Genomic DNA, 14,299 nt, shown 5'->3' with positions numbered 1-14,299 from the left:
CTCCATTGGTGATTTTAATGTAAAATGCCGTAAAACCGTGGCGCGCTTCCGTTGCGTTTCCTTGCGCGTTATTGGCTTTATAGCACTGCGCTCGTTCTTCTCCCTTTCAGCGAGACGACTGCCGCGTTCGCCCAGCTGGCCGGAACAGCGTGTTTCCAGTAGGATGCTCATGTGCGGTAATAAACGGAAATTTTTGCGTCGTGGAGACAAACAGTGCATAGAAAGGCAGAAAATGCTGAATTTCATGGCTGTTAGTATCAACAGGCGGAGGGGAGCGTGTTCTGCCTATGGGTTCAAAGGAGTGGAGCATCACCGCTCACTTTGACTTTTCTTGGAAGGATTGAGAGCAGCCCTGAGGAGAAGGACTTGGGGGTGCTGGTAGATGAGAAGCTCGCCGTGAGCTGGCAATGTGCACTGGCAGCCCAGAAAGCCAACTGGATCCCGGGCTGCATCCAAAGCAGTGTGGGCAGCAGGTCGAGGGAGGAGATTCTGCCTCTCTGCTCTAATCAGACCCCCCTCCCTGCAGTATTGTGCTCAGCTCTGGAGTCCCCAACATCAGAAAGACATGGAGCTGCTGGAATGGGTCCAGAGGAGGCCACCAAGATGATCCAAGGGCTGGAGCACCTCTGCTATGGAGACAGGCTGAGAGAGTTGGGGTTGTTGAGGCTGGAGAAGAGAAGACTCTGGGGAGACCTTCTAGCAGCCTTCCAGTACCTAAAGGGGCTGTAAGAAAGCTGGAGAGGGGCTTTTCGCAAAGGCATGTAGTGACAGGACAAGGGGCAATGGCTTTAAACTGAAAGAGGGGAGATTTAGATTAGATCTAAGGAAGAAATTCATCACTGTGAGGATGGTGAGGCACTGGACCAGGTTGCCCAGAGAATTTGTGGCTGCCCCATCCCTGGAGGTGTTCAAGGCCAGGTTGGATGAGGCTTTGAGCAACCTGGTGTAGTGGAAGGTGTCCCTGCCCATGGCAGTGGGCTTGGAACTCAATGATCTTTGAGGTCCCTTCCAGCCCAAACCATTGTGTGATTCTGTCATTCTTTTTCCCCTTCTGCCACTGCAAATTATTACTCCTGAGTGTTTGCAGCTCTCATTCTGCTCTAACCTTGCCCTGTTCGTTTAGCAGGTTGGTGGGTTACTTTTCAATATAACTGTGCTTTTCACCAGCAATCCTGGTTTGCATAATTTGAAGGAGAAAGAGAACTTATCTGATATTTCTTTTTTTTTTCTTCCTCCCCTTAGGCCATTGGTGCACTTCAAAGGTAAAAGCTTTGCCTTAAAAATGTCTTTTGGCCCTTGGAAAAAAAAAAAAAGCCACCTTTTTCTGGCAGAGGGGTTGGAGGCTGAGGAAGAGGGATGTCTCTCGGGGAGATCCTAGGTTCTAACTTCCATTGACCCTCATTAAGGACAAATTCAGAAGACATTGCTGCTTTCTTCCTTTTTTTGGGAAAGAAAAAACCAGATTGAAATCAAACAGGCCTATATCTTATCGGAAATAAGTGTAATTAATAGCAGTAAGTTAAATCCTTGGGTTCTGCGTGGGCTATGTTGTTTTACAGGAAAAGCCAGTGTGATTTTTCTTTGTAGCTTAGGGTTTTTTCGTGGTTGCACAAAGCTCATGGCTTTGATCTCTTGAGCTTTGTGAAATTTTAACCTGGTTTCCTGTGTGGTCAACACAGAAGGAAATTTTTTACCTCTACCTGGAGCCTGAAGAAGGTGAAAGATTGGTTATCTCCGTGTGGTAAAGAGGAAAACAAAGGCACCTGTGATAGTAGAAGAATTAACATACATTTGTGGTAAAACACTGGAGATCCTCTGTTTGCTCTTAAGTCTTTGGTTTTCAGGTGTGGAAGCAAAATGTATTTTGTCAAGGATGCAGCCTTGGACACGACCTTCAGAAATGAGACACGAGGATGACAAGTGGATTAATGAAGTGTTGAAAGAGCTGGTAAAAAAAACCCCAACAAACCACAATATAAACATGCCTCAGAAAAAAAATAAAATTACTTAAGGTTTCCAACAGCAATCTCTATCCTAAGGATTGAGCTCCCTTTTTTTAGCTCAGAGGAAACTTGGGGTACAAAGTACAGCATCTGGGAGCGTCTAAAGTCTTCTCTTGACCCATGTGTAAGATGTTGGTCTTAAACCTGCTGCATTTAATTTGAGGGTGGTGTAGATGCTTTTGATCCGCCGGCGAGATTTTTCTCACTAGCGTTTCTGGGATCGGAGCTTGCAAATTGCCTCTGAAATCTTGATAATTAATGATGGTGGGTGGTGAACATGAGCTGCAAACGGGTTGAGGTTTTCTTATTCTTTTTAGTTTTGGCTTTTAAAAATCTTTATGCCCCCAAAATGCTCAGGAAGACAAAAGGGAAAAATTACATTGGTGTGAAAGCAGGGGAGGAGGCGGAACGGATGCGTTATCCTGCTGCCGTGGGAAGTATTGCGTGTCACATCTTCAAAACCCTCCGCCAGCATCCTACCGAACGAGCACCAGCACCTTAGTCCGGAGCGATACCCGAACGTCGCTCCTGTGACCTTTGGAGCAGGGGAGGTTTCCCTGGGGCCGGAGGCTTTGGAGCATCACGGTGCCAAGTATCTAAGATTTCATCTCTTGTAAAATCAATGCTGCTTTTCTCTCACGCTTTATTTTTTAATTAATTAATTTATTTATTTATAATGATTTATTTTAAATTCTGCGAATTCCGGGTTACGTTAGTTATCCGTGTCGCAGCATCGTCTCTCTCGCTGCACTACGTTTATAGTAGTCTAAGAAATGTGCTTGGAAATACGTTTTGGACTTACCTTGAAGGTCATTTGGGAGTAGCTTTCTCATCCCAATTTATTGGCACCAGGAGAAGTTGCCTCCCTCATCTACGTATTAGTCGTGTGTTTTTTTCAGGTACTGCTGTGTGATTACTGGTCTTTAATGGAAAAGGGAAAACTTCCAGCTCTTGTATTCCCGTTTTGTTTCCTTTAATCACAGCGTGCCTTCGAACGTGACCATATTTTTAGCAAGGCTGGTGTGTGCTACCAAGATACTGCAGCAGAGATTCGACTGTGGGTATTTTTCTTTCTTCCCTCCCCCAAAGCTTTATCCTTTGGCGTTCACGTTCTGCCGCTCTCGGCTCCCGATTGCTCTCACAGCTCTCCGGTGCGGCGTGACGGGACCATCACCCTCCTGGGTACTAATCAACAATTAAGTATTTTCCATTTTGTTTTGCTGTGTGTTGGCTGTGTATGAGGCTTCGCAACAAAATCCCATCCCAAAAAAAACCCCAACCCACTGCTATGGTATGAAATACGTTTGGTTTTTTATTACTAAGCAGCTGTTTCCCTTTTGTAAATGGTCCCTGCTGAGACATAGAAAAAGAAAGAGGAAAAATAGTTGAGGATGACAACGGCGTAATTCGCTCAACAGGTACTTCTGGGAGCGCAGTTCGGCCGTTCTGTGGCAGATGCTGGGTTTGTGGGGTGCAGTGATTTCCCCCACGGATAGCCTGTTAGTGGTCCCAGCTACACACCTCCTTGTCTTTTCGGGGGTTATGCTGGGTCTCCCCTTGCTCTTTGCCCCATAACTGGCCACATCCTTTTCCCCGGGGTAATCTTAACTGGTTATGTTTGAAATTGAAAATCCAAGTTACTGTTTTCAATTTCTGCTTACCTTGAGGCTCCTGCTTTTATTGGGAATCTGAACGAGGTACTCCGTGGTGAAAAACTGGATGATTCTTACCCTCTTATTTTTTTCAGCTGGTCTTTTAAAAAGCTATTGTCTTCAAGCAAATTTGCATCCTCTAAGAGAATTTGTTGACATCTAATTTCTGGTCCGGTTAGCGTTTTTCCTTCCCAGTCTGCTATTTCTCCTCCATCTCCCGCACCTCTGTGTGTCTTGACCTGCCTCCTGAGCAAGCAAAGTATGACTGTTGCTTGAAATCCTTAGGGATCCTCGTTTCCCACCCCGACGGTGAGACGAAGACCTGTTACCTTAATGCAGGATATCATGCTCTTTGGACACATGTGAAGATGAATTGTCGGCTGGGAGTCTCGCTGCGTTGCAAAAAATTCAGAACCACTAATATGATTTACAGAAAATGAGTGTATCAGTATTGGCGATACGTGGCTGCGTAATTAGAATCATAGAATGGGTTGGATTGGAAGGGACCTTCAAGATCATCTAGTTCCAACCCCCCTGCCATGGGCAGGGACACCTTCCACTACACCAGGTTGCCCAAAGCCTCATCCAGCCTGGCCTTGAACACCTCCAGGGATGGGGCATCCACAACTTCTCTGGGCAACCTGTTCCAGTGCCTCACCATCCTCACAGTGATTAATTTCTTCCTTCTATCTAATCTAAATCTCCCCTCTTTCAGTTTAAAGCCATTGCCCCTTGTCCTGTCACTACACACCCTTGTCCAAAGCCCCTCTCCAGCTTTCTTGTAGCCCCTTTAGGTAGTGGAAGGTTGCTAGGTCTCCCCAGAGCCTTCTCTTCTCCAGCCTCAACAACCCCAACTCTCTCAGCCTAAATTAGGATGACTTGCTCTGGATATTGACTGCTCAGATGTGCACAGAAGGATCTTGACAGCAATTTGTTTTTTAGCAGGACTATAGCTTTGTCTGTACATCTGACAAGGAGACAGATTAAAACCATTTGAAGAATAACCTTGGAGATTGCTTCAGGAAGCGGCAAGTTTCCTAGCTTAATACTGACTTTTGCTGCAAAATCTAGGTTTTCTTTAAAAAAAAAAAAGTGTAACCATATAGGGTTGAAAAAAAAAAATAGCTCGAGGAGAATCTACTCACTCCCTTCCACTAACGTGGAAGTGAGTGCATGAGTGCCTTGTTTAAAATGCTGTGTTTTCGGGTGAGTAGCTAGCTGCAGCTAAGGGAGAAGAGAGGGATGGGGTAATTAGAAATTTATGCTCAAGTGTGCAAATGTGGGAGGAAGGAAGAAAGGAGAAAGTGTGTTGGGGAATGTACTGAACACAAAGAAAGGAAAATGCATGTAGAGGTGGGACTGGGAGGGTTAGCTGCTTAGAACAGGGATTGAGCGTATATTCGTTGTACGCTTTGAGTGGAACGCCCTCGTTAAATGGAGAAAAGCCCTTTTCTGTGCAGAGCAAGACAGAAGGTGGAAGCTGGTCTGTGTGAGCAGCCATGCGAGGTGGTTCTGCACCCAGAGTCCTTCCCCTTGCATGGTAACAGCCGCCTGTCGGGGGACATGCGGCTGCAACGGCAGAAGCAGAATCACTTTCGGCCCAGCTGGCCACATCCTTGTTTCCCTGATTTTAAGGACAGGCAGGAAAATCCCTCCGAGGACGTCTGAGCCCTCCTAGACCACGTCCTGACGCGTCGCGATGCTGCCTTGGCACGGGCAGATGTGCTGTTGGTGCTGAGTGCACAGGGACATCAAAGATTTTCTTTGGGTTTATACATTTCTGGTGGGACAGGTGCTGCTGGACCCTTGGTAGGAGAACCCTTCTGCTGTTACAAGATAAAATTCTTGTGGTTGGCGGGGAGTAAAATGAGCCACATCCTTTTCAGTAAATACCCAGCAGTAATGAGTTAAGAAATCGTGCGTGTGATCTTATGCTACAGCTGAACAACTCAGCGAAAAGAGGTGGTTCTCGTTTTCCTCTAGCTCTTCTCCTCTTCTAAAAGGTTTGGCAGGTGGAAAGGCAAGCCCGGTCATCTCACCCGTCTTTGAAGTTGGATTTGTTTGAGTGTGGAACCATTTGGTTGTTAAACAGTTCATGGTTTTAATTATATTTTTTTAAAAATATAAAATATTGCAGCCATAAACTAGCTTTTTCTTCCTCTTTTTGTTTTAGGTGACATCTGGATTGTTCAGGGGGTGTTATTCCATCTTAAAATGGGGATAGTTGCCTTTTTGAGCAGTTGGAGGTTTTATGGATTCGGCAGAGCAACGAACACGTAGAAAAAAGATGATACAACTGGCTATCGCCTTTCACGTCTATTAACAGAAGATCTTTAATTGATTTAGGGAGGTTATTTTGTCTGAACACTTGCAATTAGCAGCTCCTAATCACTAAAACACTTTCTAAGAAGTCTGGCTCGATGGGTAGATTGGTAAAAGGAACAGGAGGAGCAGATATCGCTGGTTCCTTATCTTCTTTCCAAAAAAAAACCCTGCTGTGTTCTGCAGGAATAGCTGAGTAGGTGGGTGGGAAACATATCAGTGCGTGTCTTGCTTTCTTCAAGGGTTGGAAGAGACTTTGAGTTCCTGTCCCAAGGTAGGATTGGCCTACCTGTGTCTTGGCCTCTCTGTGTCTGGTGTTTATTGAATATGGTTTTAAAAATGTAAGATGATAGAGACCAGCCTGTGATCTTTTCTCCCCAAACCCTGGTCTTTGTCTTCTTGAAGCTCTATGTTTACAGGTTGCCTTTTGTCAATGTTTTTCTCTCTCTTTTGCCATCTTTAGGTGAAAGCATCTTGACAGCCACGCGGGAAGGTGGATTATTTTTCGAACGATGAGCGCGCGTCTCTAGACATGATTTGTGGCTCGGTCCAGCTGGAGCTGTCTGAATGAAGCTATGGGCTGTGCCTCCGCCAAGCATGTTTCTACTGTTCAAAACGAAGAGGAAACTCAGAAGGGGAAAAACTATCAGAACGGAGATGTGTTTGGTGGTAAGTGTTGCCGGATTTCATCTTTCTCCCAACTTCTGGAAGGTGTATTTGGGAGCCTTATCCTTTCACAAAATATAAAGGAAAATGCGTGTTAAAATAAATCATGACAATAGTGCAGTTGGCCCCCCCCAAGGGACAGTACCGTGACAGCTGAAACAGAGATCAGGGTGAAACCCCTTAGTGGAAAATTAACATTCTAAGTGATGTACAGTACTGCACTGTCTTTAACTCCGTGCATCCTGGAATAGTTCAAAGACAACCAGTGACATGACCCCCTCATATTTATATACATGTCTCTGTTACATATTTGTCATTAGGTACCAAAAGAGTTGACTCATTTCCTAAAAATAAAAATCTATTCAGTAAGAAAAATAATTCCTCAATACTTTTGTCCTGTAAAGCAATAAAACATTAGTTCTGAAATCCCATAGCAAACAGGGTTTGGAGGTACAATGAAACCTCTGCGAGGGATTCAGTGGTACTGGGAAGCTTTGAACGTGGGATGAAAACATCTGTGTGGGAAGAGTGGTCTGTGATCCAGCTATTAGTACAGACACTTGTGCATCAGGAAAGTTCTGTGAGGTAAAACATAGAGTCAGCTTCATGACTTTTCCTTTTTTTTTTTCTTCCTCTAGATTCTATTTGTATATGCTAGGGTGTTTTGTTTTTTTTTCCTAGCTAATGATCTAAACAGTAATTCAGGATTTTAAACAGTAGGAATTCTCTGGAAGAGTGTTCAGAAATGAGATTTCTAGATCTGCCCAGATACCTATCTGAAAGTGAAGGCAGCTGTGAACAAGCTAACTTGGTACCGTTAGTCTTAAAATAGGTGCTTTGCTACTGAAGACGCCAAGCTTCCCTTCTCTGCTGGTTTTTATAGCAATTGTTTGTGGAGAAGTGGGAATGACACATCCAGCAGCAAAAAATATCTCCCCTTAATTTCGAAAGCAATGATATTTTACTTTTTCAACCTTTCTGGGGGCTGGCTTGCTCCCAACAGTGGGTCCCAAGGTAGGAACATCTAGAGGCATAATCTGAAAGTAGTTGTTCACTGAGCTTCAGGCCAAAGGGATGGGTGATTCTCCCGTGTGTGCTCCTTCACCAAAAGATGCTGGTTTGGGAACTGTGAGTTCAGTCTGTTGCTTTTATTTAAAACAGGCTTCAAATGCTATCACGGACAAAAAGCTCCATTAGTTTCTCAAAGGAGCTTGAGTTTATATTTTAGCTGATATTTAGTGAGGGAGCAATTTTGGCAGTATGTGTCTCTGCTATTTTTTTTTTAACTGCATCCTCTGGGCTGAAAATCATAATTTTAATGACAAGAAACCTAGAGTGACTTCTGCAGGCAGAGGATCAAGACGACTGAAGGGATTATAGAGCTGGAATGGTGTCAGCAGTATCATTTAGAGCATCCCCCATTTGAGGGCTGTTAATCATTCCCTAATTTACTGAAACCTATCAATATCCAGAATACTCCCTGCTGTTAACTGTTTTCTGGCACATAGTTTAGTTTAGGTACGCGGTTTGTCATTGCTAAAGTTCCAGGTCCATCCTTATTTAGCAAAGAGTTGGAGTCTGTGGCTTAAATGACTTGTTGAACGGTAACCAGAGTGAGCACAAGAGCCATGTTCTCCCCTTGTTGCCTCCAGATCAGGAATTGAGCCTATGAGAAAGGTGAGCTGGAGTGCACCTGGCTTGACTGCTGTCCTTTGGGAACCTCTGCATGAGCAACAGGGTGCTTAGATGCCCAGAAGCAGGAGGCCGCTTGCTTCACGTGTCCAGTGCCTTGCATAGTTCCTGAACGGAATTTTTCTGATATAAAAGAGAGAGGCAAGAAAATTACACCTTAACATCATATTTATTGTTCTTCTTAATCTTCTGGACTCGCCAAATGCCTAGAGCTCTTTTGTAGGGGATTGAATACTTCTTCCACGTTGGAAATCGTAGTGGCGATGTCATGAGTTAGATCTGAAAGCTCAGAGTATTCTGCCCACTTCATTTTCTATTAAACTTTCCTGTTGGTCATCCCAAATTAATTCCGCGTAACATGTTCTGCAGAGTTATTCCTGAAGTCCTCAAGGAGGAAGTCAGTGCCATATCAAAGGGCTGTCGTCGTCAACTCCCTGCAAGGAGAAAGCGTAGTCTTGCTGGGTTTGAACAGAACTAGGATGACAAATCTTAGCAGAATACGTACCTGGAGATACAGGAGGAGCCACAGAGTCAACAAAGGTTACAAAGCACTGCAGTGCTTTCGTCATGCGTTCCCCCGTCCCGTTCCAGGTGCCAAGAGCTGCTGAGTGTTTCCTTGCTTGTTGCTGGAAAGGGACAGAAGTGTCTCATCCAGCCAGTGGCCAAGAGCAGAGTATCAGCAATTAACTGCAGAGTGACTAGGCAGAGCAAGGTCAAGGTGAGTGGCAGGGAAATCAGAGGTTCAGGAGGAGGAAGAGGGTGATGGAGAAGGAATTGGAAGCAGTCGGAAGAGAAGTAGTTTTGGGGAAGGAGGCAGCAAAGTAAAAGGAACAGAGATGACGAGTTGAGTCGGAAGGTGGTTGATGCAGTGGTAGCGTTGATAACGTCCTGAGAATATTGGTATCCGTCAATGATGATGTTCATAGATGATGAACGCTTGCAGTGTTCGCATCCGGGGACTAATCTGGCATAAAGCACCTGTGCAGAACTAGCAGGAGCGAGCTTTGTAGCTGCAGAAGCCTACGTTGCCTCTGATGTTTCATGAGGGGAGGAAATCCTGAAGGACTTGGAACAGCAATGACAGAATGAGAAGAAAACACCCCAGTGCTGGAGCTGCCTTCCCTGGGCAGCTGGTGTGATCCGAAAGACGTGGCTTACGGTATATTGTCCCTTGCTGTTTGCCTAACACCTGAGATGAAAACGGTGCTCCTCTTTCGTCCTTGAACATCACCTCCAGTCAAGCTGCAGGCAGGAGGAGTCAATAGGAAGGATTGTACTTTCCAGCTTGCTTTACGTTAACTAGGTCATTTTGAGTGAGGGAAGGTAGGAACATAATTTATTTAGTTCCAACCAGTTCTACTCTTACTTTTGCCTTGGGCTGCTGGGATTTTTTGCTGTTTAGGGATTTTTGTCATGTGTGGTTGAAAGCATTAGCCACGTAGCTGAAAAGCCTTTCACTTTCCCATGTAACACCTTTTTTCCACAAATAAGTGCAGTTGTCCATGTGATTCTTCTGTGAGCTCCATCTTCTCTGTTGCTCAAGAGCTTTCTTGTTTTGCTCTACTGCTATGACTGCAGCTCCACAAGTAGCAAGTGGAGCTACTGAGGAATCATAGAATGATTTGGGTTGGAAGGGACCTTAAAGATCGTCTAGTTCCAACCCCCCTGCCATGGGCAGGGACACCTTCCACTGCACCAGGTTGCTCAAAGCCTCATCCACCCTGACCTTGAACACTTCGAGGGATGGGGCATCTACAACGTCTCTGGGCAAAGAGTTCCAGTGCCTCATCACGCTCAGAGGGAAGAATTTCTTCCTTAGATCTCATCTAAATCTGCCCTCTTTCAGTTTAAAGCCATTGCCCCTTGTCCTATCACTACACGCCCTTGTCCAAAGCCCCTCTCCAGCTTTCTTGTAGGTCCCCTTTAGGTACTAGAAGGTCTCCCCAGAGTCTTCTCTTCTCTGGACTGAGCAGCCCCAACTCTTCTCAGCCTGTCTTCATAGGAGAGGTGCTCCAGCCCTTGGATCATCTTTGTTCTCCTCCTCTGAACCTGCTCCAACAGCTCCATGTCCTTCTTCTGTTGGGCGCCCCAGAGCTGAACGCAGCACTGCAGGGGGGGTCTCAGAAGCGCAGAGCAGAGGGGCAGAATCCCCTCCCTGGACCTGCTGCCCACGCTGCTTTGGATGCAGCCCAGGACACGGTTGGCTTTCTGGGCTGCCAGCACACATTGCTGGCTCATGTTGAGCTTCTCCTCAACCAACACCCCCAAGTGCTTCTCCTCAGGGCTGCTCTCAATCCATTCTTCGCCCAGCCTGTACTTGTGCTTGGGATTGCCCTGACCAAGCACAAGCACAGACTGGACGGAGAATGGATTGACAGAATGAACTGGATGGTCATTGTTACTGTCGCAATTGTTTTCCAGCTGGGCAGTAACAACTACCGATGCCAGCCTATGGTGATCCAGAGCCAGTGGCTACTCTGTACCATCTCTGCTGTCAAGATTGAGTAATGACAGAAGTTTCAAAGGGCAGAGAAGGAGTTAGTCATAGCCTGGGGTATAAAGTTCCAACTTGTAAATGATAGAAAAGAGCTGTAACTAGAATGCGGGTGTTTGCTGGGAGAGGAGAGAAGACCTGCCTGACTGTTGTTAATCATGGATTCTTGCCATGAAAGAGGTCCGCTGTATGTGTAGTTGTCTGAACAGAAGAAGACATCAAGATAGCCTCAGAACTGTGTAAATGGTTGCATCTCCAAGCTTCTCATATGGGGTAAGCTCATGATACAGGGCTTCATTAGTAAAGGAAGGATGGAATGGACCCAAGTAATTCCTGTACCTTGGCTAACAATTCTGTGTTCACGTTGGCAGAAGTTGCCAGAACAGCATCGTTATTGCATTGCCAGCCTTGATTTCCTTTGCTATGAACACACTTCTGGTCCTTCACCACTTTTTCCTCTTCCTTTCCGGGGAGAAGCAGGCAAAGAAGCCATGCAGGAGCTACAAGCGCCAACATGGCTGCAGCCTTGCCCTCTGCTTTTTTCTTGTCACTCAACTTGCATGAGCCTTACACTTGTTTTGCAGTCCTCCCACCAAGCCCTCAGAAGGTGGCCTGTCTTATAAGATTACTTAACATTTCCAAAGCTTTCTTCAGAGGTTATGATGTTTGTCCTAGGGTTTATCCACCCTTCTGTAGAAGAATAGGAGATAATTTCCAGGTATACAGTGTTTGGATAGGTTTTTTTTTTTTCTAATCAGTAGTTTTTGCTCGGCTGTAGCATCCAGAGACTCTTTTCTGAGCTGCAGTTCTGCTTCTGTTCTTCCTCAGAGTCTCCAGATGCTTTTTCCTTCTTTCCCTGGTGGGCTGGTTGAAGCCAACCCACTATTGACTATTTGAGAGATCATTGCTTCTGTGAGGATTTGGGGTTTTTGACTTTTGAAAATCATTTCAGGTTAAGATTGTGCTCCAGTGCCTTATTTCCTCCCCAGCTTTTAACCTTTTTTTCAATTGAGCGGACGTTGAGCCGGGTGTCCACTGTGAATTTGAAACTCTAGCATTTAAAGCCGAGAAACCCACCATGAAACATGTAAATTCTGTAAGAACAAATTCTGGTTAACTGAAAACAAAACATAACAAGATTTGCATCTTCTCCCAAACTGTGGAAGGCACGCTGCGTTTTACTGTAACATATATTTAAATAATTGAGTTAGCAGGCCTATCAAAGGAGATGTTCTAGAGAAGATTGACTATAATATGATTATTATGTCTTGTTGGTCTCTAATGACTTTAAAATCCCTCTAATAAGGGTAGTAACAATAAATCTTCATTTATTCATCATTCCACTTCAAAGTGGATTTCCAGGGCAATATATAAGAACTGGAATAATGTAAATACCAATGAAGAACAAAATGCCGTGGTAGAGCCTTGAGTGTTGTTGATTTCAGCGTATGTTTTAATAATATGACGTCTCTTGTAGATGACTTTTATTTGTGCTTTTTTAAAAAATCATGGAGTGTTCATTTTGGGAGGGAGTTATTGACGTAATTTTTTGTGTAAGAAAATAACTGGTGATGTGATTTGTTGTGGGGGGAAAAAAAGACCCTGATTTTAGAATCTGTTTATTAATCTGAGAGACTAATCCAGACGTTTGTATGGAGCTCTTGGGTGCTTCGCAAAAGTGAGAGTAAACACGTCAGGTAGGAATCTTCTGACAAATCGGGAATACCCATGCTGCAATTGCCAGGTAGGATTTCTGTTATTAACGGCAGCTCCAGTTGCTAAACCAGTCTAAATAAAGCTGAAGGCAAAGTACAACAGTTGATAAACCGATTTATCTCAGGACAGCTGGGAGAGTGCAAGGAAAGGAAAGCTTTAGCGTTGAGGTATCATCACGAGATTGAAAAACTGATCCATGGAAGGAGGTAGCTTTGTTTGGCTTCTTGTTCACCAATACCACCATTTAAAACCCCAAACCTCCATCAACTCATGGTGAGTTTTCTCACATTGGTGTTTTCTTTCTACCTCTATGTTTTATGGGCTTGGCTCACTTCTGCTAACCCCTGCCTGGTGACAGTCAATTATTTCTTTCCTCACGTCTGCCCTGTCACATGCATGTGGGTATCTGTCTGCTGCCCAAAACAGCAGAGCTTGGACTTCTTTTGATGTATGGTGCATTTGAAGTAAGTGCCGAAAAATGCTGAAATACTTGAAACTTTTAAAACATGTCCTCTGTATACAGGAAGAGAACAGCAAGGGGAATTTGGGACTATGACTTACCTTTCCTAAATACGTGGCATATCCAAAAATATTGTGCCCAAACCTTCCTAGAGATGAGTTTGTTTCGAAGACTCTTTCCTCGATCAACAAGGCTAGAATTACTATTGTATTGTAGAATTTTAGAATGGTTTGGGTTGGAAGAGACCTTCAAGACCATCTAGTTCCAACCGCCCTGCCATAGGCAGGGACACCTTCCCCTAGATCAGGTTGCTCAAAGCCTCATCCAACCTGGCCTTGAACACTTCCAGGGATGGGGCAGCCACAGCTTCTCTGGGCAACCTGTTCCAGTGCCTCACCACCCTCAGAGGGAACAATTTCTTCCTTCTGTCTAATCTAAATCTCCCCTCTTTCAGTTTAAAGCCATTGCCCCTTGTCCTATCACTACCTGCCCTTGTCAAAAGTCCCTCTCCAGCTTTTAGAAGGTCTTGTAGCACTAAGCTTCACGCAAACACACAGCTTGCTTTGCCTGGCAGCATTTATTTTATTGACTGTGTTTGACAGCTGGTTAGTGCTCAAACAGTAATTGCTCCAGCTCGTTTGGCTCTGTCCTGACATGCTTCTGCAATGTCAGCTCTCGCTCGTTCTAGGGACAGTAGTGATTATGCATGAGAGGACCAGCACCACGCACTGTCCTTAATACCATACTGGATATTTTGAGACAATAACCTTTTTTAAAGACGTTTTCAAACATGAACGAGTATCTCTGGTCCAACCACAGGCACTCGTTCCGTGCGGTGCGTGATCTGAACTCCATGGAAGCGAGTGGCACATAGGTGCTCGCTCTCTGAAAACCCGGTCTCAGGGCTGCAAACCTTTAAATATCGCAGGGAGTTTCAAAGGAGGAGATTTTCATTGCTGAAAGAAGAGCAACAAAACTAGTGAAGGGTTTAGAGAACTTGTCCTATGAGGAGCGGCTGAGGGAGCTGGGACTGGTCAGTCTGGAGAAGAGGAGGCTCAGGGGGGACCTTATCACTCTCTACAATCACCTGAAAGGAAGTTGTAGGGAGATGGGGAGCCGGTCTCTTCTCCCACGTTATGAATGACAGGACGAGAGGGAATGGCCTCAAGTTACACCAGGGGAAATTTAGGTTGGATATCAGGAAAAATTTCTTTGCAGAGAGGGTTGTGAAGTATTGGAACAGGCTGCCCAGGGAGGTGGTGGAGTCCCCATCCCTGGAGGTGTTTAAAAACCG

At 45.0% G+C, this 14,299-nt stretch overlaps 1 protein-coding gene across 1 annotated transcript in view; it reads left to right on the top strand.

Moving 5' to 3' along the window:
- The first annotated feature begins 6,552 nt into the window (after positions 1-6,552).
- Positions 6,553-14,299, top strand: part of C10H1orf21 (chromosome 10 C1orf21 homolog) — a 76,941-nt gene continuing 69,194 nt past the window's right edge. Inside the window, exon 1 of the mRNA XM_086617769.1 lies at positions 6,553-6,646. Within this exon, the coding sequence (XP_086473895.1) occupies positions 6,553-6,646 (94 nt within the window). The remainder of the gene's footprint in view (positions 6,647-14,299) is intronic.

This window comes from Tauraco erythrolophus, chromosome 10, assembly GCF_009769465.1.
Source record: "Tauraco erythrolophus isolate bTauEry1 chromosome 10, bTauEry1.pri, whole genome shotgun sequence".
NCBI lineage: Eukaryota > Metazoa > Chordata > Aves > Musophagiformes > Musophagidae > Tauraco > Tauraco erythrolophus.
This window is presented reverse-complemented; position numbering and strand designations above follow the sequence as displayed.